The 26,922-nt window shown below is 37.9% G+C and overlaps 2 protein-coding genes across 3 annotated transcripts in view; both read right to left on the bottom strand.

Annotated features, from left to right (window-relative positions):
• Positions 1-2,790: 2,790 nt before the first annotated feature.
• On the bottom strand, positions 2,791-23,650 carry sim1a (SIM bHLH transcription factor 1a). Of its 2 annotated transcripts, none has more exons than XM_079624896.1 (12): positions 23,505-23,650; positions 22,736-23,221; positions 18,746-18,825; positions 18,062-18,151; positions 17,838-17,946; positions 17,681-17,766; positions 16,386-16,585; positions 14,465-14,571; positions 13,726-13,873; positions 9,766-9,931; positions 8,108-8,507; positions 2,791-6,106 (listed from the first exon to the last, which is right to left on the bottom strand). In XM_079624896.1, exons 2-12 carry the CDS (start codon positions 22,908-22,910, stop codon positions 5,442-5,444), a joined length of 2,226 nt encoding a protein of 741 aa, XP_079481022.1. In that variant the 5' UTR covers positions 22,911-23,221; positions 23,505-23,650; the 3' UTR covers positions 2,791-5,441. The 2 variants fall into 2 exon arrangements, with proteins under 2 accessions (XP_079481022.1, XP_079481023.1); XM_079624897.1 differs by having other exon boundaries at positions 22,736-23,074.
• A 1,619-nt stretch (positions 23,651-25,269) lies between these two features.
• ascc3 (activating signal cointegrator 1 complex subunit 3) overlaps positions 25,270-26,922 on the bottom strand; it is a 264,538-nt gene continuing 262,885 nt past the window's right edge. The window contains exons 41-42 of the mRNA XM_079626050.1: positions 26,438-26,613; positions 25,270-25,968 (exon numbers count right to left, since the gene is read on the bottom strand). Of these exons, the coding sequence (XP_079482176.1) occupies positions 25,821-25,968; positions 26,438-26,613 (324 nt within the window). The 3' untranslated portion in view covers positions 25,270-25,820. The remainder of the gene's footprint in view (positions 25,969-26,437; positions 26,614-26,922) is intronic.

The following is a 26,922-nucleotide window of genomic DNA, read 5'->3' as shown; positions in this document are numbered from 1 at the left end:
CAACACCGTCAGTTTTTCGTCAACACCGTCAGATCTTCGACGTTTGGATGTATGTTTTTGTTAATTTTTTTTGGGGAAAAAAATTCTTCCTTCAGTTGATGTTGTTTTTGTAATAAAGGACCATCTGATCTACATCCTCTTATGTTTTATTTATTTAAGGAATTTGTTTTTACAATATTGAAATTAAAATCAAAGTTTGAAAATGCAAATATTTAGAAATCTGAGTTTTCAGAATAGTGTGAAATCACAACTTAAGTTTATATATTGTATTTTGTTTACATATCAGAGTAACTAAACACTATTACAATATACTTCATAACTTTAGATTCTTGTTGGATTGGAATAATTAAAATTGTTTACTTTTTAGTGTGTCTGACGGAGTTGACACAAATCCAGTTCTGAAGGGAAACATGTTTATTTGTTAAAATTGTGGTTAAATAGCTAAGACCTTTCTCTGCAGGAACGTATAACTCTAATTGATATAGTGTGTATTAAAAATAATAATAATTTAAAACGTGTTTTGTCCCGACTCTCAAGAATCAGTGATATGCATATATATTTTTTATATATAGCTCTTGAAGTAGGCTAAGCATAGTTTTTGAATGATTCACGCTAACCAGCATTAATATTTAAAGGTGGGCATGTACGGGTGTAAATCAGACTCAGTGAATGATTACAGGTTTGATGAATGAAAACAACACACCTCCACTCTCTCTCTCTCTCTTTCTCTCTCTCTGGAAAATTACGCTCATTTCCTCATTTCCTGGCTTCTTTTCCTTCGCACACAATTAGAAAGGCCACAAACACTGCTTCTGTCTGCTGTCAGAAAGATAATCAGAGTTATGTGACTGAACAGAAATGTTCTTCCTCTCTCTGATCTCACGCTTCTGCTTCTCAACAGTCAGAAGTAAAGGTTATATATTTATATTTCCAGAGAGCTGAGACTCAAATATCCTCGTGTGGTGTCTTTCACACAGGACGTGTCAAATGCAGTGTAAGGGTCATACACACTTCAACATGAACACCTCTTCATCCTCACTCTCTCCAGCTCCTGAAACACAGCCAGCACAATCTCACGGCGATCCGGACTATCATGTTTTGGTGAATTGGTGGATAATTCTTATGATTTTGCGTTTTGTAGAGTCTGCTTTAGTTTTAGAAGTGGACCTTTATGCAATTGCGTATTCGAAAAAATCATAGCCTACATCTTTGGTACTACAAATCACAGCGTACAAATGCATACAAAATTGCCAGCTTATCAAAATTGGCTAATTTTTTCATAAGATCATGTTTGTGGCTCGTTCGGTCTGTAGGTAAAAACAAAAAAACCTTCTTTGATTTGTTTTGGTACATTTTCATGGATAAAAATATCTTATATACAGATTCATTTGATTTATGAGGAGTTTTATTAAAAATGCAGAATGTTTCCTTTGACGGGCAGGTTTAGGGATAGGGGCAGTGTGTGTGTGTGTGTGTGTGTGTGTGTGTGTGTGTGTGTGTGTGTGTGTGTGTGTGTGTGTGTGTGTGTGTGTGTGTGTGTGTGTGTGACAGTGTAAGGGGAGAGAATATACAGTTTGTACAGTATAAAACCATTACGCCTATGGAGAGTCCTCACAAGTATAGCAAAACAAACTGTGTGTGTGTGTGTGTGTTTGTGAGAGAGAGAGAGAGAGAGAGAGAGAGAGAGAGAGAGAGAGAGACAGAGAGAGAGTGAGTGAGTGAGTGAGTGTGTGTGTGTATACTGTTTATAGTTGGAGCAAATGCTTTTCAATTAGCGCCAGAAGTCACACTGAAGGATGTGAACTTTTCTGATGTTGATGTCTGTTCATAATAAGCACGAGGCATTGCGAACAGAGACTGAAGTGTGTGTGTGTGTGTGTGTGTGTTTTGATGGGATGTATGTAGTCACAGCAGCGTCACTCATTCTGTCTGTTACTCGCTGTTGCCTAGCAACACACCTGTCAGGACGGCCAAGGGTTTACCTGAGCTTCCTTACACACACATCAAACAAAACACACACTATAATGCTCTCAAAGAACCCTTTCTCAATGCCTCTACTCATCAACGTGTGTTCAAGTCTCATTTCAGGATTCAGAGCCAGAAACACGAAAACCACCACCAGTTGGCAAATACACACTCACACACACACACACACACACACACACACACACACACACACACACACACACACACACAGTCTACATGTATTTTCTGTCTTTTTGAATTAACAACCCAATTCAGTTCCTCATAATTCAAGAGTCTTTTCATAGGAGTTGATTTCTGCTTTATTTGACCACACACAGGTCTTGCAGATGAAATACATTTGTGCAAATTATTTCTAATTGTGAGCTAAAAATAAATCGAGCAAATTAGGAATAAAGCCTGTAATTTATCGTATAAGCACAGCTTCATAGGAGTATTTTATGAAGGACATGATCTTCATTATCTGTAGAAAAGCATTTGCAAAGTGTAAAGACAATTTCACAACCAATAAAGTTAAAAATATGAAATATTTATAAAAATATCTGTCTAATATAGCCTATTTAGCTCAGATTATTTTTTTAATTTTAATTTTTTAAGATTCATGTATTTTTTTATTTGTCTGTTCATTGGACTTTATGAAGCAAAATGTTAGTGATTAAGTTTAAACAAGAAGAGTGTTGACACAAATAAATGGACAAAATAAAATAATGATCCACAATAAAATGAATAAACATTTAAAAATAAGAACCATGCAGCCTTTCAATGAATGAACATCTTTGCAATCGTTTATTAATTTTTCAAGTGAGTATGAAATATCATATTAAACATGAATAATGATCAAATTAGTGTGGATATATTTATCATAAGATATTTTTAACCTGAGTTCTTCAAGGTCTCACCGGATGAACAATGACAAGATTAAAATCAAATCAATAGTGAAACAGTTATTATGCTGCAGTATGAAAAAAATAAAATAAAATAGTCATTATATGTTCAGAAACACTGATGCATGAAAGAAACCAACGGCATTTAATTTTGATGCCAATACTGAAAATCATAAATCATAAATAAACACACACCGTATTTTAAAACAACTTATTTTTTTCCCATTCACATAATAAATACATTGTGCAGTACCATTTTGCATCATTTTATTTGGTGTGCGAGGAGGGGGGGGGGGGGGGGTGCATTTTGAGTATGTACATCATAAATATTTGTTTCTCACTCTGAGAAAACAGCCAGTTTCTTATAAATACATGAAGAAGGAGTGAGGTAAAGCTGGAGTCTGTCAGAAAAGCTCCAGTGTAAACCTCACCTCACCAAACAGCAGCAACTGTCAATCACTCACAAACTAATCCTTCATTTCTATTATTGTTCCAGTTATTTGAGTGTTTCATAATTGCATAATCTCAGTTTTCATTTTAAAGGCTGACATTTACGAGGCTTGCAGGAGGACAAAAAAAAAAAAAAAAAAGTTAATTTGTTCAAGTCAATAATATACAATAATGTGCTCAACCGATTTTTTTTTGTTTAAAAAAATAAATAAAAGTTTCAAATTGAATCTTCAGCCTGTGACTTAGAAGACTGAATTGGGTCCAAACACAGATGGACAGCATATGCAACTACAAAAAAATAAAATAAAAAATGTATCCCAGTACACACGAGCTATAAGATTCAATTCTACTGCAACCTTAAACAGCAATGAAACAATAATAAATTAATGCTGCATTTTGCATTAGAATTAGTTATTGATCAGCATGCTACTTTGATTTTTTTCTTGCAATATTAAAATGTATATTCCCCAATGCCACAAATGTACGTGTTAAAATCCGGCTACTGCTGTGTCTCATCAAGTATAGAGGGAGAATGACCTGGTGGCATTTGAGGCCATGGATGGAGAATTGTTGCATTAAAAATGAACAAAAAACAAACAATCCCAAAACATTTTTTAATGTGTAGCTAAAACCACAAAGTATGTCTGACCCAACAGTCAATTAAATAATTAAATACTGCTTTCCCATTTAGATATTTGAAACCGCTAGTCTTGGTTCTTTGATTAATTCTCCTACTTCCAGAGATGATTTGGGAAATCCTCATCCATTCAAGAATGTACAGTTTATAATAGTGGTTAAGATAGAAATGTGATAACCAGGTATATAAAGTATTTGTTGAACAAACCCTTTTCAGCTGTGAACAGATCAACCGAGTGTCGCTTTCACAGATCAATACACTGAACAAATGTTCTTAATCTTGTTTTCCAGTAAAAATATCTAAACATCCTTCAAATAAGATGTTTATTATCATATACAAAATTGTATAAGATAATAAGACTTGTTTTCAGTTTTCTTATTCTATTAATGAAGTGTTTATTTTTCCTTCTTGAGCATAAATTTGAGAAATAAAAAGACGAGAAGAGAAGAATATTCTTCAGTGAAGTAATAATATCTAAAGCGATTTAGCTTTTTAGGTAAATGCTTGTTTTAAGGATGTTTAATTCTTTACTAGTAAACAATTAACTCTTTCCCCACCACTGATGGAAATTTCCGGATTTCACTGTTATACTGCAGGGGGCGCTGTTACACATCTTCTGAAAGATTACTGAATCTCCTGATCAAAACACAGGTGAAGAAGCAGCAGAAACTAGCGATATCATGTGTAAGCAGATGCATATGTAAAATACCGCGATCATCAACATTAAACGGCATATAAATCAAAACTTCCGAATGTTACTGAATGAAATGTCGACCCAGGACTGAGCTTTAGGACTGTGAAGCTTTGAGTGTTGCTGATCTGTGTTTAGATCATCGTTCTGAATCAGATCTGCATTTAGTCTTTGACAAAAACGTGATTTTCTCAGCTTTTTGCTCAAAATGTTGCTTTTTTATGAAAAAAAAGTGTTGATAAAGAATGCATGAAGCTAGAATAAAACTGGTTTGTCGTTTAAAAGCAGAGGGTCTGTTATTTCTTTTGATATATTGCATGTTCAGATATTCATACAACAAAATATTCCATGAACCATTTATGAAAATAACAACCCGATCTCACGGCACTTCGTAAGTATTTTACGAGGTGGCTAATTCGAGCGAATTCATACAACCTAACGTACAAATTTGTAAGATTTTTGCTCCATCGTACATATTTTACTAGTTGTCCAATTCATATGAATTCGTACGAATGACCTACTTCTGACTCCGCCCCTAAACCTGCCCATCACTGGGGTTTAGACAAATTGTGCGAATTCGTACGAGTGAGGTTGTAATAAATCGTACGAATTAGCCACTTTATACTCACTATACTCTCAATTGGTCACGAGATAGCGTTGAAAATGATCAAAAATGCTGGCGGTGGCAATTTTTTGTGTGTGAAAATGCTGGTGGAGAAAGAGTTAAGAAAAAGAATAAAAAAGCAAATCTAGGCTAGCTTGTGAGAGTGTGAAGCGCTGAGTGGTCTGCTTAGCATCAGCTGCCGTTGGTGATGATGACGGAGGTGCCTTTATGACCCGGCGTTTGCTCAGCCTGCATGCGTAGATGAGTGGCCATGTCGTAATGGGACGAACCGGAGCACCCCAGGGAGTATCCTCGAAAGCTGTCGGCCTCGTACAGATGTTCTAGTGCGTAGCTGGTGAGCGAGTAGGCCGTGTGTTTCTCCAGGTACTGGCGGGTTTGTGAGGGGTAGAGCGCGGGGGTCGGAGAGACGGCGCATGTTGACAGCAGCTGCTGTTGGGACGAGGAAAGCTCATTTTGCATGAAGTCTTTACTTTTCCCCAGTCTGTCGGCGATGGGGCTGCTGAGACGGGACAGAGGAACAGGGCTGGGGGCGGGGCTTATCCCCTGAGCCGGCCCCCGACACACCACTCCCTGCAAACCTGACTGGGAAAAGTCAGTGTGAAATGACGGGCCGTGGCTCTTGCCCAGACCGTTTGTAGCCTCCAAAGGTATTTCTGTAGGAGCCTTTCGCAGCTGCAGACGACTTTCCTCCTCTTTGATCATCTGTTGCGTGGCTCGAATCAATGTCTCAATCTTGCTGGGCTCTTGAGGACTTGCACGGTAGCGGTCGCCTGAATCGCTCGCGGAGCCGCCGTCAGGTGAGCTGACCACGCTGTCCTCATCCCAGTGACCCCTCACTGCAAGGGGAACAAATCCGGGTTACCATGTGGAATTAGACACGATTCAAGGAACCAAAACAAACACTTTTTTTTCTTTGGCTGAGTGTAACAAAAAAGAGGGAAAGATCCCTTTCAATTGTTCCAGAGTGGAATCGTTATTTGACGGGGCTTTCACACTGCGGTCCGAGTCCGCTCAACTTGACTCTATCGAACCCTGGTACACTTGTGTTCATCTTACGTCATCACAAACGAGCACGGCGCATGAAAGGAAACAGAACGCGGGCAAAAAAATATTTTTGGGTAATTTGGTGCTAATATGTGCAGCCGAGTAAACGACACTTGGGTTTACTGTATGTACGTCGCATGAAGGCGTCTGCTTTTCTGACTCTTTTTGAGGAGACAGTGGATTGCCATTGATTCGCTGCCCTGATTGCACTCACTATGCACGAATACTCTGCGCTTGCTAGTATCCAAGGTAAATCATCATCCATTACAAGTGTTTTATTTAACTAAATACATAGTAATCAGCTAAAATGCATGTACAGGTTACTTTTCTTCCTGAACAAGTTCGCACCAGAGTCCGTGTTGCTTCCACATTCACGTGAATCGCGCAACACCTCCTTCAGGTAGTCTCGGGTTTGGTACACTGGTGCGCATTACAGCTTTCACATTAGCAAAGCACCCTTAAAGGACAAGTTCGGTATTTTACACTTAAAGCCCTGTTTACAGATCGTATCTGATGAAATAGAACGGTTAAGATTAAAATTTGGACACATGCTGCTGTCGCGAGAATTTTAGGTTTATTTTGCTTTTGTGGACCTATTTTGCCAAATGTGTCACACCCGTGATTCTTCCGTTGAGAGCTTGAATAATAGACACTCCAGCGGCGGAGTAATACTGCACCTCACACAGCACATTCAATACAAGTCATGGAGTTGGACAAAAACTACGATAAAACCTGTTGGAATGCATCTTTTTCAGCTATTTTTTTGGGGACCGTATCAGTGAACACCCCTGACCACTCGGTGAGTTTCACGTCTTTGTAAACGAAAGTTTAATGTGTTTTAGGAAGGAATCTGCCAGTGGCCATAGACAACCATTGTGGGGGTGAGGGGGGAAAGCGATATAAACCTAAAATTCTCGCGACAGCAGCATCTGTCCAAAGTTTAATCTTAACCGTTCTATTTCATCAGATACGATCTGTAAACAGGGCTTTAAGTGTAAAATACCGAACTTGTCCTTTAAACAGCAGGTTAAGAACATTATTATATTTCATTGAAATTGTTTTTTCAAAAAAAAAGAAAAAAAGAGAAGAAGTGTGCCTGTAACCTTTTACCGTATTTTCCGGACTATAAGTCACACTTTTTTTCATAGTTTGGCTGGTCCTGCGACTTATAGTCAGGTGCGACTTATATATCACAATTAATTCATACTGACTGAGATGAACCAAGATAAAACATTACCGTCTACAGCCGCGAGAGGGCGCTCTAGTTGGCGGAGTTGTTCAGAAGCGAGTTTAATGGATTCAGTGTTGAGGAATGAGATCGGGAGCTTGGTGAACTTGCTTACCGGTAACTTGCTTGTTGGACTCACTGGCTTATGCTAGTTTAGCCTATTCAGCCTCCCAAGTATATGTTCTTTATGCTATTGTGCAGCTGAATAACTGTTAATGTGTTACGCTAACACACCGGACACCTTTAAGTGCGACTTATAGTCCGGAAAATACGTTAGTTGGTTCTAACTGGTTATGATTTGGAAAGGAGCCACCGGAGGGCCAAAACATATTGTTTCTGCTCAGAACAAACCCAAATTAAAAACATTTGGTTTCAAACCATTAGGGGTGTGACGATTCGATAAATATCACGATACTGAACTCACGATACAATATTATTGCGATACTTTGGGTGAATTATACACAATACATATTGTCATTATCCATTATGCATTTTGTTGCAGTTTTGGGTTACAAACCACAAACTACTACCCCTACAAACTATAGACCCACTAAAAGAAACTCACCTTGCAGGCTATGGATAGAGGCAATGTGTGGCATCACAGCATCAAAACTGTCCCCGTTCTCGGACGAGGGCTTGGGTAGCGGGAGGACAGAGCGGGCCGCACCCCACCACGCCTCTCGCCCGGGCTGAGGGGTGCCGAGGAAGTATCGCCCGGCCTTACAGCGTCCCCTGTCGCAGGACTCGGAGTGAGCGTGTCCGTAGAGGTCGCCGGAGGAGTGGTCGTCGGTCAGCGGGAGGCCGTAGCACAGCGGCCGTGGTTCGGAGAACTGTCGGTACACGCATGAGGAGTCTACGCCTTCGCACTGCTCCAGAAGCTGAGGAGATGCCGAGTCAGTGAGAGGACTCCCCCCCCACGGGCTATCCTGATCTGACTCCGAGCGATCCGTGGGGAAACCCGGATACTGCACAAGAAAAGAACATGCATTAATACAGTGGTTTCGAACCGTTTTCCAGGAGGCTCCCCAGCAGTACACATTTTGAATGTTTTCCTCATTCATTTCAGGCCAGATTTACTAAACAGGGCAAATTAGCGTGAGAGCGCAATCCCATAAAAGCACCAATGGGCGTGGAAAGCTCAGCAAGTGATTTACAGACGACAAGCAAATTAAAGAACACAGACGCAGCCGGATCATTTCCATAATGACCAACACAATCTACCAAGAGCAGCGCAAACTAGTGTCTGGTTTAAGACGTGCTTTTTTTGGGGGAGGTAAATAATGGCACAAATACCATCAAATTGACGAGCGCAAACCTTAGTAAATTACAATGCATGATTCATCTAAATTCCCATACACTTTGCGTCAGAAAGGGATGCATATGCAATAATATCAGCCGCAAAAATAACCCTGTCCAAGCCTTTTCAGCGCTCATTTTTCACTGCGTATCACTAGTAAATAATTTTTTTAACACTAAAAGACAGTTTGCGCTGCGCTGTTTGCGCTGGAGCTGACTCTTAGGAAGAGTCATGTAGTGTTGGGGTTGTATGATTTTGTTAGGACGTGGTATATGTAAAGCATTTTGACCAACATGTGTTGTTTTTAAATGTGCTAGATAGATAGATAGATAGATAGATAGATAGATAGATAGATAGATAGATAGATAGATAGATAGATAGATAGATAGATAGATAGATAGATAGATAGATAGATAGATAGATAGATAGATAGATAGATAGATAGATAGATAGATAGATAGATAGATAGATAGATAGATAGATAGATAGATAGATAGATAGATAGATAGATAGATTGATTGATTGATTGATTGGAGGTGCCTCCAGGAACAAGGTTTGGAAACACGACCAACGTATAACTTTACCATTGAGGGCAAAGGTAAAACTGTGCACAAGTGTGATTTACACACATAGAACATGTCCCTGGATCAACATCCAACATTCCTAGCATCCAATCCTAAATCTTACCCCAACCCTAACCTTAAAATTATACTGCAATGATTGCATGTTATTCCAGAGCGTAACCCCATCACTAACCCAACACCTTAAATTAGAAGGCAATGATTGGTTTATGGAAATGTTACATGTTTAGGAACATGTCCTGGCTGCGTAAATCACATTCGAAGTCTTCCCAGCAACAGAAGACCTTCCTAGAGTTTCCAATATACCATTACCAGCCGACTGGAAGGTGTTACTGTGACACTGACCTGTGAATAGGGAGACAGTCTCGTTTTGGTCTTGGTACGGGAGACCCTGCTCTTGCCGACTCTTCTGTTCTCGCTGACGGGGTTGGAGGGGCTGTTGTAGGTGAACGAGGGTTTGGTGGACGTCACCTGATCTAAAGACAACTGGAGTCCTTTGTACTCCGTATCCCTGTTGAGAAATGACAACAACATTGAGCGTCTGCAACTGCTTTAAGAAGCCAGTACTGGTGCATATCTCCTTTTCAGTTTACCACTCGGACCTAAATGTACGGTCAGGCTTTAAAAAAAAAAAAAAAGATTTTTGTGAGGCTACATGCTCATTTGTGAAGCAGTGTGTGAGGAAGACTCAAGGACAGAAAATGAATTGCATTGTTTCTCCTGTAGGATTGGAACAAGGCTCCTACAAACATACGGCAGAGGGCTGGAGGCTCTGTTCAAATACACAGTGAGATTAAGAGCTATGTCTGGCTAAATCAAACCCACACAGGGATCACCGCATAAGGCATAACTAGGAAATGGGAATTGATTTCTCAGTAAAGTGCTGTATGGATTTCTGTTCCCAGTGATGTATAACTTTTAGAAAACAATGGCTAGAGCGTATGCTATCCAGGCGCCGACGCCAGCTTCCCTCCTGGCTCAGACTAATGGGATTGCACGCAGATGGCGACATCTTGGAAAAAGCACATACACCCACACAAACGCATGTGCACATCCATTCGATCGTTGATGTGAAGTTGACGCAAATTGTTGTACGCTCAACAGTTTTTCTGGGATCAAGGCCTGAAGGCAAAAGCCAAAACCCTTTAAAGGAGTCGTTCACTTAAGAATTTCCTGATAATTTACTCTCCCCCACACCATCCAAGATGTTCATGTCTTTCTTTCTTCAGTGGAAAAGAAATTAAGGTTTTTGAGGAAAGCATTCCAGGATTTTTCTCCATATAGTGGACTTAAACGGGAACCAATGGTTTGAAGGTCCAAATGTGAGTTTCAGTGCAGCTTCAAAGTCTCGACACGATCCCAGCCGAGGAATAAAGAGTCTTATCTAGAGAAACCATCCGCAATTTATAACCACAAAAGCTCGTCTTGCAGTATCTCTGCGATGCGCCACACATTACATAATCACGTTAAAAGGTAGCGGTTCAAAAATAAAATTTTCTCCTCCAACTTCAAAATCGTTCGACATTGTGTTTTATCTTTTTTTTTTGTAAATGGCGTTTGACTTAGTCTTTGCACGTTTGCTTTGTAAACACTGGATTGTTACTTTCGCCTACGTTGCGTTTTGTTATGTAATGTGTGGCGCATCGCAGAGATACTGCAAGACGAGCTTCTGTGGTTATAAATGACGGATGGTTTCTCTAGATAAGACTCTTTATTCCTCGGCTGGGATCGTGTCGAGACTTTGAAGCTGCACTGAAACTCACATTTGGACCTTAAAACCATTGGTTCCCGCTTAAGTCCACTATATGGAGAAAAATCCTGGAATGTTTTCCTCAAAAACCTTAATTTCTTTTCGCCTGAAGAAAGAAAGACATGAACATCTTGGATGACATTGGGGTGAGTAAATTATCAGGAAATTTTAATTCTGAAGTGAACTAATCCTTTAAGGTGATGCGACAGGTTGGCCGGTGTCAGTGATTTAGCGCATACACACAATCTCATTCAGCTGAGCCGCCATTCTCACACACACACACACACACACACAATCTCATTTCACACCTCACAGCCCGTGTGAGTAGACTCTGATAACACCACGATAAGACCTCGTTTCCTTTTCTCACCAAACACTAGCTGTGCATTTCTGAATGAGAGTGGAGAGGTTAAACAGTAAACAGATCTCACACTCCTGAAGTCCACATTGCGATACACACTTTTATGGACATCACTCTTCCTAAGGAAACCAAATCATGGAATATGCCAAAAAAAAAAAAACACTCTTAGCAAGCTGTGAGCTATAAACACTCATCATCTTTACAGCCTATTAATTAAACCTCATAAACACTTTTCCTTTATAGCTGTGGCTGAAGAGCTGTCTGACACTCGCAGGCTATTGGCAGACTGGCATTTAAAAACCAGTCTGTTTTAATGAAGGTTCTTCTGGCGTGCAATTCATTTACATCTGTAACAGATAGACAGCAAAGGAGGCAGAACGAGCGGGGGGGTCGACGCTCCAGATGCTGGCATCACTTCTAATGGGCTCTCTGGACGTGTGCGCACAAATGCTGCGTTTCGCTCCTCCACACACACTCCTCGCTCAAAGCCGTATGTGAGCGATGGCTCCATTGCTCAATCCCACCTCATTCTTTCCAGGGAGCTCCAGTGGAAAAGTTCATTGTGGTAATGCACCGAGTTTGTCAGTATGAATGCATGACAAATAAATCACCCACGACCCCTGGCTCCCATGCAGTTCCTGTACATGCAGCTGGCATATTATATAAAGCAAGAACAGGAATGACACCCCTAAACTGACGGATGAGCATCAGGGCAGCTTTGAGTCACGCAGTCACTGTCACGACGGGATCTCTGCAAACACCATCAATTTGAACCTTAATGATATTGTGTTGAACCTACTGATAGTTGCAGCTCACTGAGATGAGCCAATCGGCTGGGTAATGGTGGAGTAATGTGTGCAATTCAACACAGCCGTAGACAGAAGATCGAGGAAGTTATACGGCTTTGCTACACTTTTGCCTAATATACTGCATGCATGTTAGTCATTAAGAACAGTACTGGCCAAAAGTGCTGTCCGGAGGCGATGTTTGTTTTTCAGGACGATTAAGACATCAAAATATGTGGAAAATATTTTTTGCAAATTTTAAATCTGAAGGAAGAACAAAACACTAAACTTGGTTTAGGTATTTATCTGACAGAAGTATTGGGCAAACAACAGCTACAGGTTTTATTTACCTACGCAAAAAAATTATAATAATAATTATCAAAAAGCTCACAGGAAAAAGCATACATTGACTCCAACATAATTCATTTTTTAATATTTCATATTTGGTTGGTTCTCCCTTGTTTTTGCATGTGTTCATAATTTCTTTGTATGCCAGCCTGGACAAAAGGGACGTCTTCACAAATTTGATTGAGTTATTATCAGAAATAAAACAATTGACTGTCTGCAAGCACAACTATGTAATGTGTTTTCAAACTCTTTAACACATTTATCTATAATAATATTTGAATAAAGGCTGAAGATGTACATTTTCCTAGGCTGGACATCAGTTTTGGCCGCTACGGTTTTTTAATTGCATTATTGAACATTTGAGGATATGTTGAAGTTCTGATGTTAATTTAGGTAGTCTATGTTACAAACAATTAAAACATATTCCTTCACATGCATGTACAGTACCGTTGGGGGTTGGTAAGACAGAATACTTTTAATTGAAAGAAATTAATACTTTTATTTAGTACAGACAGATGCATTAAATGGATCTGTGTTCTGAGTCGTGAAAGTAAATACATTTATAATGTTGCAAAAGAAAATTATCTACTTGTGAACTTTCTATTAATAAAACCTTCAAAATGTATCACAGTTTCCGCAAAAATATGAATCAGCACTGTTTTCAACATTGATAATATTGTTTGTTGAGCATCAAATCATCATATTATAGTGATTTCTGAAAGATCATGTGACACTGAAGACTGAAGTAATGATGCTGAACAATCAGCTTTGATAAATTACAGTTTAAAATATATTACAATTAAATGGTCATCAAGTGTTTATTTTCTTTAGTCTTCGGCTGAACAGACTAAATCGCTGCAGTCAACGTATTAATTCTGAAATACTCAAAACTACAGGTTACAAATGCAACTATTAAAACTGATTATAAACACATGTCCTTTTTAATCCCTCTAGCTTTAAATATCATGTGAATATCATCAGACGTGCAGTTTTGCAGATGTGTGCAGATGTGTGCAGACGTGTGCAGATGTGTGCAGACGTGTGCAGACGTGCGGACTCACGTGAGGACGTAGTTGACGCTGACGATGCAGTGTGGTCTGGACGATCTGCTGTTGTGGACGATCGTAGCGTAACTCTGGACCCAGACCCAGCCGCCCTGCTTGGCCAGGAACCGGTAGTATTTAGTGGTGACCTGTCCTTTGACCAGCACTACACCGAGAAACACACAATCAGTCACTGCAGGAACAACTCTGACACACTCACATCACACACAATATCTTCTTGCAAGAGAAGAAAACCTGATTCATTCATTTGTTGTTTACTTCCATCAGCAAAACTGTGATTTCTTTTTTAGTTGGCCTTACGTGTGGTTCGTTTAAACCTTTTAATTCAGTAAAAGCTAACTACTGCTTTCATTTGCATGTTTAAACCATAAGCTGGCGTTTCTCTCACAGCCTAATAACCATTTATAGCAAATAATGTCAAATATTGTGTCTCTTAATAAGCGGTGTCGTGCTGCAGTCAGGAATGCAATAGATAAAACAACGGATAATAGAAAAGTGTGTTTTAAGGACTGAACATGCTGAGAGAAAAAATCTCATTTTAAATCTGGCTCGCTAATTTACTCACAAATAGATCGCATGTTTAATGAAAGTTCACGCTCAGATCAGCATGTTGGGGCAGGGAGATCATATTCATCTCCTGTAATATTAATGACGGCGCGAGACGTGTGTGTCGTCACTGAAGCCGCTGGGATTCTCAGATGCTGTAAAGGAATGAGGAAAAACAAACCTAACTCACACAAGTGGTGCGCGCAGCGGAGATGGAAAGTGTCACAGCTGTGGACGTGATGATAAAGTGTCTTCTCTATTAAGTCTTGCGGCTCGTAGCCAGTGAGCTCCGCAACCCTGACCAACACAAACACACAACAGAATAACAATAGTGTTGGCGTGAGCACAAACACCTGTGCACACAGCGGCTCGCGGGAGAACCGGACAAATCTGGTTAAACGTAAACCCAACGTGCAAACGTGGCTCACTAAACACAGCTGCGTATGAGCACAGAGAAACAAACAAGCGTTTAAACAAAGCTGCATTTACACACACACACACACACACACACTTCTGTTTGTGTCATTCACACTTGGAAAAAAGAATTTCCCATAATGCATATTTACATATACTGTATATACATATAGATATACATACATAAACACAGTTGGATCCAAAAGTCTGAAAGCTAAACTAAAAATAATACTGCATATTGAAGATTATGCCCTTATTTCTGCTCACTAATCCTGGAATTATAGTGGCATCATGTCATCTCCTCAGATGCACTAAAACAAACTGGTGGAGAAACAATTTTCACTTAAATTGCTAGTCATTTTCACAAATAATTACAGAGAAATGGCAAGAAACACACTGAAAAGGGAAAGACTGGAATAGGATTCTCCTGCAACATGAACTCCAATAATACTGTCTCGTTTAATTCACAGCTTTGCAAAAATCATTTTTACAGCGTTTTCTTGCTTCCATTAAAATGCCAAAAACTTGAGATGTTCTGAAATTCATGTTTACTTTTTAATGTCCAAATTTCAATGTTTTACTCAAATATAATATTATAATATAATTTGAAATTACATGGTAACAATTTTCAATAAGGTTACATATAGTTAACTACAAATGTTGACAAACTAAATTCTTAGTTTGTTTTAATTTCAACATATACTAGTACCTTATTAAAATCAAAAGTTGTACCTGGTTATATTATCGGTAACACTTTAGTTTAGAGTCCATTCTCACTATTACCGGTAACTAGTTGCTCATTAGCATACATATTAGGATATTGGCTGTTTAATAGTAAATATAAAGCACATATTAATGCATTATTCTGCATGATCATATTCTACATCCCTTACCTAAACTTAATAACTACCTCACTAACTATTAATACGCAGTAATTAGGTTTATTGAGGAAAAAGTCGTAGTTAATAGTGAGTATTGGACCGTAAACTGAAGTGTGACCATTTTATTGAATGGACCTTTTTGTTAGAACTAACAACACAGTTGTATTTATATTAAATAACATCAGCAAAGATTAATAAACACTGTAACATGTATTGCTCAGTGTCAGTAGATGCATTACTCTGGATCTCATTATAAAGTGTTATGAAGGAAATAGTTTGCATCGGGTCTTCAAGCCTCTTTGCCTTTATTCTCTTATATAAATCAAACGGTCCCACTTTATATTAAGTGTCTTTATGTACTTACATTGAAATTAATAATTTGATACAATGGACTTATTGTGTACATACATTGCACTTATATTGTGAAAATACCTGCTTGTAATTACATATATAATGACACTGTTGACCTGTGCCTAACCTCACACCTCAATGACAGCAAAAGTGTTTTACAATACAACATCAACACAATAAGTGTTTATTTTTCAATGCAAGTACATACTTAAAGCCACTTAATATAAAGCGGGACCAATAAAACTAGGGTTACACTTTATTTTAAGGTGTCTTTGTTACAGTGTAATTATATATGAGTAATATTAAGCATATATAGGTTTAGGGTTTGGTTGAGGGTTAGTTGCATGTAAGTATGCATCATTGACTGTTATTACTATGGTAAGTACATGTAACATATGTCACAAGGACACTGCAGAATAAAGTGTGGTGTGTTTCCGTGTGTGTGCTGAGCAGAACACACACTACCTGGAGTCCAGGAAGATGAGCTTCATGTCCAGGCTGGCTCTGAACATGAACATGTTGCTGTGGAGCTTGATCTCGGTGACGGCGCTGGGCGGCAGAGAGTGACCGACGGCCACGAGACCCACGTTCTGATAGCAGCCGTCGAACGGAGACATGTCCAGACTATACTGACGGACCTTCAGATAGCCACTGCAGTGGATCACCTGGCACACACACACACACACACTGACTTATGCATCGTACAGCTCCAGAAGACTGAATACACATGTACGTTCTGAACATTGCTCATGCTGACTTTTTTAAATATTCAATTCACATTTATTTGTAAAGCGCTTTTCACAATAAACAATTTCAAAGCAGCTTTACAGAAAATACATGAGTCCACATTGCAATTTAGAGTGATCTGTTATCATATGTATTTCAGAAATGTACATATACAAAACCACAGTTAGCTAAATATGTATTAATTTAAACAATGTAATAATTAAAGTCAGAAACAATGAGCTCATTGAAGTAATGCATACTTGTTTGTTAACAAATGATACGATGCCAAATGCTTTACAACATGATGAGCTCCTCGCACTATACACAGATCTAACACTCACTATACACTTTATATAGAACTCTAGGATTCTTGAGTCCTTTACGCCAAAAAGGTTATATACGAGGAAGAAAATGTCTAAATGATAGCATAATACTTGTTTAATTGGTTATTTCAGGTTTTTATAGTGATAAAGCATGTTTATGAGCTTCTTAATTCATAAAATGTAATTAAAATTAATTCAAGTTATATCCATTAAATGATCCTATGATGGGAAACTCTAAGGGTTCTATATATGATGAAGTGTTGAGGATTCTATATAGAACCTTTTCTTCTAATAGTGTACACTAGAAAAGAAGAAATATTGACCTGTATTCAGCATAACTCTGCATATAATACAGATATTTGGTAATATTTCACAATAAAGTTCATTAGTTAACTACCATAGTTAACATGAACTAAGAATGAACAATAATTCTTCAGCATTTATTCATATTAATCTTAACATTTACTAATATGTTATTAAAATCAAAGGTTGTGTTTGTTAACATTAGTTAATGCACTGTGAACTAACATCAACAAACAATGAACAGCTGTATTTTTATTAACAATCATTAATAAAGATTCATAAATACTGTACAAATGTATTGCTTATTGTTAGTTCATGCATTAATGTTAACTAATGAACCTTATTGTAAAGTGTGACGATACTTCTATGCAGTTGTGTACATGAATAATAAAACATGACGTGGCCTACCTTGTATCCGCCACACGTCAAGCCGGCGTTTCTTTTAGCAAGGACGCACTTCATCCTCAAAAAGAAAGATCGCTCCATTTCATATTCTGTAAAAAGAAGAGTGTATGAGTGTATGAACAGATGGAGGTGAAGAGAAGAGCGTGAGTGTGTGTCTCACCGTGGACGAAGTGTGAATGATACGGCTGGTGTGCGGTCAGCACTGCGGTCATCTCGTCGTGGTCAGCCGGGTGGATGTACTCGTAAATGCTGTTCCCCGTCAGCTCTACCTGTTAAAATGAGCTTCTGTCATTGCAGTCCGAGCTCACCGACACAGAGTGACCCCAGACTGCTTCTAAACCCAGCAAACACCGACACACCGACACACCGACACGTGCACTTTACCTGTGACAGCCCTAAATGCACCGAGGCCGTTTCGGAAATATACATGATCTTCCCATCAGGAGCCACCACAAAGATGAAGCCATCCAAAGTCTGAAGAAAATGGGCAATACTTTATTACACGTTACATTACTGGAGTAATTACTATACACTAAACCAAATAGCCCTAGTAAGAGCATGTAGTTATTTATTATTACTCAGTATTAAATTATATAATTACACTGTAACAGACACCTTAAAAATAAAGTGTAACCAAAAATGTAAATGACAATTTATTAATGCGTTCATTTGCATTAATTCATTAGCTCTAGTAAATCAATTACTTGTTTATCATTTTAGGACAAAATGTAATAGCCTACATTTAACATTTGAATCATTGATCAAATAGAGCTTTCTATTATAACTATAAGTAAAACATACGCAGGAAGCATTTATAAAAATAATTGTAATCATTTAAGGAAATTATGAAATATCATAGCTACCTACAAAAATCTAAGTAACACTTAAAACAAATTTAAATCTTGATATCTCGTCCGCAAGCAATGCGACCCGAACTGACACGATCGTTAAAAAAGTCCTATAGAGCAGTTTCATAATTTGATATCAGAATTAGCCTATAGGAATATTTTAATAATTACATATACTAATATATGATGTGTGTGTAATGTGAGAGTGTGTGTTCTCCACCTGAAGCAGATGAGATCCTAACTCTCGGCCCACATTATCCAGAGAACTGCGACTCACGTGACCCCACGATTCCCCGAGACCTAAAAACACACATGCGTTTATTACAAATAAAAATAGAGGGAAATCAAATCACACAGGCTCCTGAAAACAGCCGACTTCAAAAATAATCCTAGCGTAAAAATAAAACGCCTCTAATGTGCATTCGTGATGGAGCAATAATAGACCAATAAAATTCTATACAACAGCAACCGCACAAAAAATAACAGCAGCAAATATAATAGTCTGTCGTCATCTGACGATCAGTTAGTCAATATTTTAACACTGAATTGACTGTAAACACGCTGAATGTAAATGAGGAGTATTTATGAAGGCGGTGAAACTCGATAAAGCAAACAGTCTGACACACACAATCCTTATTGAAATGCAAATCACACGAAAACAAACATCAGATCAAAGCAAAAGCTCTGATTCCACTTTAATATTAAACAAACATGGAGTCCGCGTTTATCCAGCAGAAACACTCGCTCTGCTCCTCAAACAGCGGACTGAAAACAGCCATATTCTAGCAGAAAATACACTTTTGATTATTTTTATTTTTTTTGGAAACATATGTGGCGTCTTTTTATTATTAGACTGGCAGGAAATATACAGATACAAAAAGTAAATCTCTTGCTGCTTTTAAAAAATATAAACAAAATAATTATTAGGCTATGATAGCTACAGACTCAGTGATAAATCAAGACCGACCGAGACTGAGCTTTCTAAACACAGTTTAGGTTATACAAATATTTACGTTTATTAAATAACAAAATAATAATAGTAGCCTACTAATAACAATAATAATACAACTGTCGAAACAATCATAATTGCTCTCAAAACATGTAATTGGGCGCGATTTAAGCGCCGCCTGAGACATTAATGCGCTTGAACGCATCCCGATGGACAGGCTACAAATTTGGACACAAATATGGACAAACCCAACCATTATTTAGTTTAAAAATGTAAAAATAAAAATAAAAACCGTCACTTGGTATAAACATGTAAGAAAATATAAACAATAGTTGGGTTTAAAATGTAAAACAACCGTAACGGGTTTAAAAATGTAAGAAATACAATCAACCGTTGGGTTTAAAATGTAAGGAATTAAAACCAACCATTAGGTTTAAAATGTAAAAATAAATAACGGTTGTCCATAAGTGACCCAAACATGGGTTAAAAAAAATTAAAAATAATATTTTTTATTGTAAAGAGAAGTTGTGATTATTGGGAAATGAGTGCACCTGAACACCCGTGAGCTCTTCACATTATTAACTTTACATCAGCAATAAAAGACACACAATAATACATCACTGAATCTCTCCAGCAGAAATGTGAAGTCATTTTAAACTTCTTCTGTTTCTAGAAAAGCGGTGAACCCGTTTCTTCTTCAGGCGCTCCTGAGAACATTTATTTCCACAGGCCCGAAATGTCTTTTATTCATCATGCAAATGTTATTCTCTAGGCCTATAAATTATCGTTAGGCCTATATAGCTAAGCTTTTACAATTTTTGATTTTCGAATGACCGTAAAACGGATTTATACATCCAAGAGAAATCGTTGATAAAAAAATAAAAAATAAAATAAATAAAAAATACTTCAAATATGAGCGAAAGCCGCAGAGGGGGATAAAAAGGCACAGACCAGATGAGTAAAAACGGACAACAAGGCCTATTGCGAAGAGTGAATGTATTAGACTGGAGGAATCGCTATTCGAGGATTATTTGACAGCAGTGTCCGTCAGAATTATTCTCTCCACAGCCGAGCAATAAATAACCACCATAAACCCACCTTCACCTTCCTTCATTTTCTAATAAAACTTTACTGTCTCATTTCCTCGAGCTGTCTTTACTGTGACCCCACTGACCTTTAACCCGCGCGAGTTTCATTCACATTAAAACATTTATTTCGGTGTAATGATTCCAGCACATGCTGCAGTGCCGGAGGAGGCTGTGTATCCTATAGCCAGACAGAGAGAGGGAATGTGTATTTACCATATGCTTATTTGAATATAACCTGTTACACGCGCACACCGCGAGCCGAATAAACACGCAATTCACATATAAATACATCAGCTTCACTGTTTCTCTTTATCGGGCTCAGAGATTCAAGGAGCCGCTTCGTTTCAGTTTCAAACATTTTCACATTTATTACATTATTTAGAGAAATATAATAGATAATGTAGGCTATAATACACATGATATATTTATCTTTAAAATGATATTCAAGCCAGTAGACTAATAGGCATGCCATCATCACACAGATAGCCCAAATAAGCGCGCGCATGGGTGAACATATAAAGCTTATAAAGGAGTCACACTGCTGTTGATGTATTTAATGTGTTCACACTGCTTAAGCTCGTCTTTTCTCTGGATGATACGTAAATTAGCGAGCCAGATTTAAAATGAGATTTTTCTCTCTCAGCATGTTCAGTCCTTAAAAACACACTTTTCTATTATCCGTTGTTTTATCTATTGCATTCCTGACTGCAGCACGACACCGCTTATTAAGAGACACAATATTTGACATTATTTGCTATAAATGGTTATTAGGCTGTGAGAGAAACGCCAGCTTATGGTTTAAACATGCATGGATTCTCTTACTGATGAAATGTCGGGGCTGAGTGATGGCATATCCACAAACCACTATGGCCTTTTCTTTTTAAATAATAATAAGGTAACACTTTACAATAAGGTTTGTTAGATAACATTAGTTAACTACATTAGTTAACATGAACTAATAATGAACTGCACGTATACAGCATTTATTCATCTTTATTTAATGTTAATGTTAATTTCAACATTTACTAATACTTTATTAAAATCTTATTAACGTTAGTTCATGCACTGTGAACTAACATGAACACACAATGGAAAGCTGTATTTCTATTAACTAACGTTAACAAAGATTAACAAATACAGTAATGTATTGCTCATGGTTAGTTCATGTTAGTTAATACATTAACTAATGAACCTTATTGTAAAGTGTTACCAATAATAATAATAATAATAATAATAACAACAATAATAAATGTCGGTGATATTCATGTCCAGTCAGGTGTTGATCGGACGATGATAACTGCCGCTGCTCGTGTTCAGAACGCAAAACAGAAAGTGGAAATAACGCTAATCAGAAATATCATGATGTCTGAGTCGGTGTGCGAATGTCGGAAGAACTACACTTACATTCAAGCACAATCAATCTACTTGCTTTAATAAAATTCAAGAAATATATAAATATTTTTTCAGATAATAAATAAAACGAATAAAAATGTAGCGATGTGGCAGGCCGCACATATTTCGCTCCGCGTTTGGGTTTAAAAAAAAAAAAATCATGCCTCATATAAAGTCGTCTAATTTAAAACGTTTTAATTAGGCCAACTATTTTTACTTGCGTTTTTGGGATATTTTATGATAATTTCGGAAGGTCCTATATTTTCTGAAAATGATGTGCATGATATTCTACTGTAAAACGATGCAGTCATTTAAGGCCTTTACATTAACAGTTACATGAAGCATAAACATGTCTAGATAAAAAGACTATTAAAACAAACAATAATGTAATTTAAATAAATAACGATACACTAAAAAATGCTGGGTTGTTTCAACCAATGTTTGGGTCAAATATGGACAAACCCAACCGTTGATTTTAATTACATTTTTAAACCCAACGGTTGATTTAATTTTTTCTCTCTCAACCCAACAGTTGGTTTGTCCACTCTCTAAACTATCCATAGGAGCGGTTAATATTTTAAGTAATAACACCACATTAATAATAATAGGCCTAAATTATTCTTATTATTATAGTTGACAAGAACACCAATAGGCCTAATGCTGTTAAACTTTCTAAAATGAAAGATTTCGTTAGGCTTCACGCAGAAGACGCCGTCAAAACCGACCCCATTGGTGACACACACACACACACACACACGAACGAACGAACGGCCTTTCGTACCTTCAGGGAACACTATCCTCATCTTCAGGTAGCTGGTGGTCAGTCTGATGATGGAGGCTTTGTCCAGCTGAGAGGTGATGGCCGAGGGCAGAGGCAAGAGTTTGGCGAGCTCATAAAACTCGCTGTTCTCCTTCTCTCGACGGGTGCGCGCCGCGTTCTTCGACTTCTCCTTCATATTCCCGGTGACTGACAGCAGATCAGATCAAGATCTCACATCAAACTCAAGATCTCAGCACGGGTACCCGCATAGGAAGGGTTCAGAAGCGTCCTGAAAGCGTTCCTGCCATTCCCAATTCCCAAACTCTGTCCTGCTGTTCCTGAGATGTTTTACACGCAGACCTGAGACAAACACACCTTCATGATTATGATTAGTTTGTCTAATCCGTAGTGAGTCTTAATTTACACACACGAAATCCACTCGGGCCCAGAATCTCTTCATTAGGAAGTTCCTTCCATCAATCCATCCATCAGATGCGCATAATATTCCTGGAAAACAGCAGATTCACGTTCATTTCTCTTCCGACTTTGAAATGCACGTGTCTTTTTTTTGTTGTTGAGGAAAACGCTCTAATTTATGAACTACCACACACTTAATATTAACATTAAATTACCGTTCAACTGCGCATTTTCTTTCTGCAGATAGTTTTGATATATCTACGCTATTGTTGTGCATGCGGGAATGTCATTGAACGCATCTGAGTATTTCGCCTTTATAACATCATAATTTGTTGAAGTAAAACTTTAGGCTAAAACTTGCACGTCGTCTTACCTCTGATATCAGATCACACTGCAAGCTCGCGCTGTCTTCATAAATCCATAACTCCACAACGAGAAATATCCAGACTGGCGTTAATTCGCGCTGAATTCCACAGCAAACATCTTTGTATCCAGAAGGATCGTGTTTGGAGGAGTTTGCTGAAGTCTTTCTGTCTGGCTAACACTCGGACCCTCCCCTGATCTCAGCTCATTGGACACTGAAGGACCAGGCAGGATTTTCCCATTGGATCACATTCACTAGCGGCCGATCCATGAGGAATCGGGATTTGTTAGAAGCGCTGACCTCTGACCCATAACACACTATGAATAACATTTGCATTTCAATTTCTATCTATCTATCTATCTATCTATCTATCTATCTATCTATCTATCTATCTATCTATCTATCTATCTATCTATCTATCTATCTATCTATCTATCTATCTCAGACTAAATTAAAATAATTAAAAATTGCTACAAAATTAAAAGAATTGAATTTTCACCAAATTATCCTTTATTAAAATTAAGAGCATTAATCAAATCACATAAAATATAACCATGCATATATATATAAAATATGAATATAATACATACTTAAATTTAGGCTATATACAGTACACGCCAACATTTAACTACATATCTATAAATATGCAATGTAAAAAACAAAAAACAGGTGTTCATGTGATTTTAAAGGCATATTACTCTAGAGCTGGTGTTATTATTGTCCTGCTTTTGGATCTGCAGCAACACAAATAGTCAAATCAAGCCAACATATCAGTCAAATAAACACTCGATACAAGCGAGCAGATCATAAACAGCTGGTTATGGGAATAAATCCCAGCATTTCTCTCCAGGACGGCAGACTTCAGATTTCTTCACATATTATAGTAGCCTATTTAAAGCACAGTTTTACATGTTAGCCTTTTCTGTGATATCAATGACAGCCAATATAATAATACAATATTTAAAGATAAATATTATATAGATAGATATTGATACACATTCAAATCATAACATTTTTAAGGGAGGAACAACAAAAAAGCCTGGTTTTATGTAGCAGATGTTGATGTGTGATGTGTGAATGCTGAGTGTCTCAGGAGGGCATCAGTGTGTGTGTGTGTGTGTGTGTGTGTGTGTGAGAGAGAGAGGAAATCACCTGAAGCAGGAGAAAATCAGACAGGATGAGCCCGAAACACGAAACGCTTGATGCTGCTTTAACCTTTTCCTAAAGCCGGAATTTGCTGCTGATTAAACGGCGTCGGTGGAAAAGAGAACAATCGAAAATACTTTACAATATATGATGAAGTCCTCAGTAGGGACTCAAAACCACTGCCATTAAAACCATCGGCAATAAATCAACGCTTTAAAACAATTAAACAATTAGGATTTTTAAATCACACTGTTGCGGTGTCTGGTTTCATTTACAGCAAGCCTTTGCAGAAAAGAGTTGGTCAGAAGATGCACTGTTATTGATCATTTTGTAGAACTATGTCAGCAAGCAAGCATTACATCCTTAACATTATGATATTGATATATTAAAACTTCATCTACTAATATGATGAATAAAAAAATATGCTTAAATTTATTAAATGTGCTACTTTAATAGTGGCAAATTCCCTAAAATCTTTAAATTAATTGGAAAAGTGATATGTAGAAATAGTCATAATAATAACAGAAGAGAATGAACGATTTTTATCCTGACATGTAAAAAAAAAAAAAAAAAGCTTGTGGAAAACTGTTAGGCACATTTGGACACTCAGGAAAGACTGGAAACAGTTGTGCTGCATTCAAGTGTTTTTTATTTTATACATTCAACAAAAATTTCCACTCAGGACATTTTCATAGATTCAGAATATTTTTTTATTTTTTTTATATTTATAGTTTTTATTTGACAAATATAATGTTTGCCCTGAAAAGTACCACAGTGTGTCATAGGCGATCAAAAAAAAAAAAAAAAAAAAATCAAGGTGAAAATCAGCAATAAGAGTAAAAACGGTAATAATAAGGCAGAAAAAGTAACCGTTAGATGTTTCCTCTCCATTACAAACATCTGATCTCTCATCTGAAAGTGTTAGATATGGGTGAACAGACTATTTTGGGCCAAATCATAATGTCATAATGTCAAATCATAATAAATGTTTAATTGAATGAAAAAAATTGGCGTTTGTGCAGTGTATTTTTCCTAGAACTTACAAAGCAATCCCAAGCCAAAGAAAGCGCTGGTTTGGTTTTATATGGGTGAATAGACTATTTGGGCCAAATCATCTAAATGTTAAACAATGTATTTTTCTTAGATCTTAGCGCGTGCTGGTTTGTTTTTGACCAAAGCTCACTTTGGGCCGGTTCTGCCTGCGCTCTCTGAGATCTCAGTGTTGACCTGCGCTGAGATGCTGGCCGGCTGGACGTTCAGACGGAGGTCGTACTGCTGATCCAGGCCCAGGTAGCTGTCGCTCATCAGGTACAGCGTGTAGATACACCTACAGGAACATTCACACATTAACACTGTGAAAAAAATGCCTTTAGAGTTGCAGTGGCAAAGGTCTTGTTTCCAGTCCAAATATAAAAAAAATTCTAAAAATCAAGATGCATTTACTAAATGCCATAAGATATTATGTCTTGTTTCCTGGGGGAATGTTTTTTATTTTTTTTTGCTTAAACCGAGCACAATTATCTACCAATGGGGTAAGAAAATCTTAATTCTTAATATCTTAATTCAAACAGAAACAAGATAATTCTTCTTACCCCATTGGCAGATAATTTGACTTGTTTTAAGCAAAAACTCACTTCATTTTGACTTCCCCCCCCCCCAGAAAACAAGACAAAATATCTTATGGCATTTTACTCCTCTAGTAAATTCATCTTGATTTAAGAATTTTTAGATATTTGGACTGGAAATGAGACAAAAATAGTAAGAGAATAATTTTTGTGCACTGTGACGGCTCTTACTTCCCCGTCTTCTCCGGCGTGTAGAAGGCCACGGACACACTGCTGCGGTTGCGTATGAATCCCACGCGTTTGATGGCCAGCAGATCTTTCTTCTCAACCTCCCCGAGAACGAGGAACCAGCCTTCGTCTTTGGGTTTGGGGAAGCGTGGCGCCTGAGCCCTGCTGTCCTGCCGCCTCTGAAACCAGTGGATGAATGTGAATGGAGCGTCTGGGCACGGAAAGGCTTGTTGAACAAATGTTTGGATTTGGGGATGGTGGTTACTCAGTTTTTTTACTTTAATGTGTTGGCCTTTCCATGATGGCCGTGGATTCAGGGAACAATGATTAGCTATTTTGCACACACTCCACTCCAAACGCAGTCTTCGTTTCAAAAGCTTTATTTCCCTTTCATGGTAACCCGAGCTGCGTCGAGACGCGGTGGGAACGCCTCTGCATGATTGCATCATGAAGAACATATAGAATCAGTCCAATGGTGTGACTAGGGA

This window comes from Phoxinus phoxinus (genome assembly GCF_949152265.1).
Source record: "Phoxinus phoxinus genome assembly, chromosome: 10".
Classification (NCBI taxonomy): domain Eukaryota; kingdom Metazoa; phylum Chordata; class Actinopteri; order Cypriniformes; family Leuciscidae; genus Phoxinus; species Phoxinus phoxinus.
The sequence above is the reverse complement of the archived record's forward strand: the minus strand, read 5'-3'. Positions and strand labels throughout refer to the sequence as shown.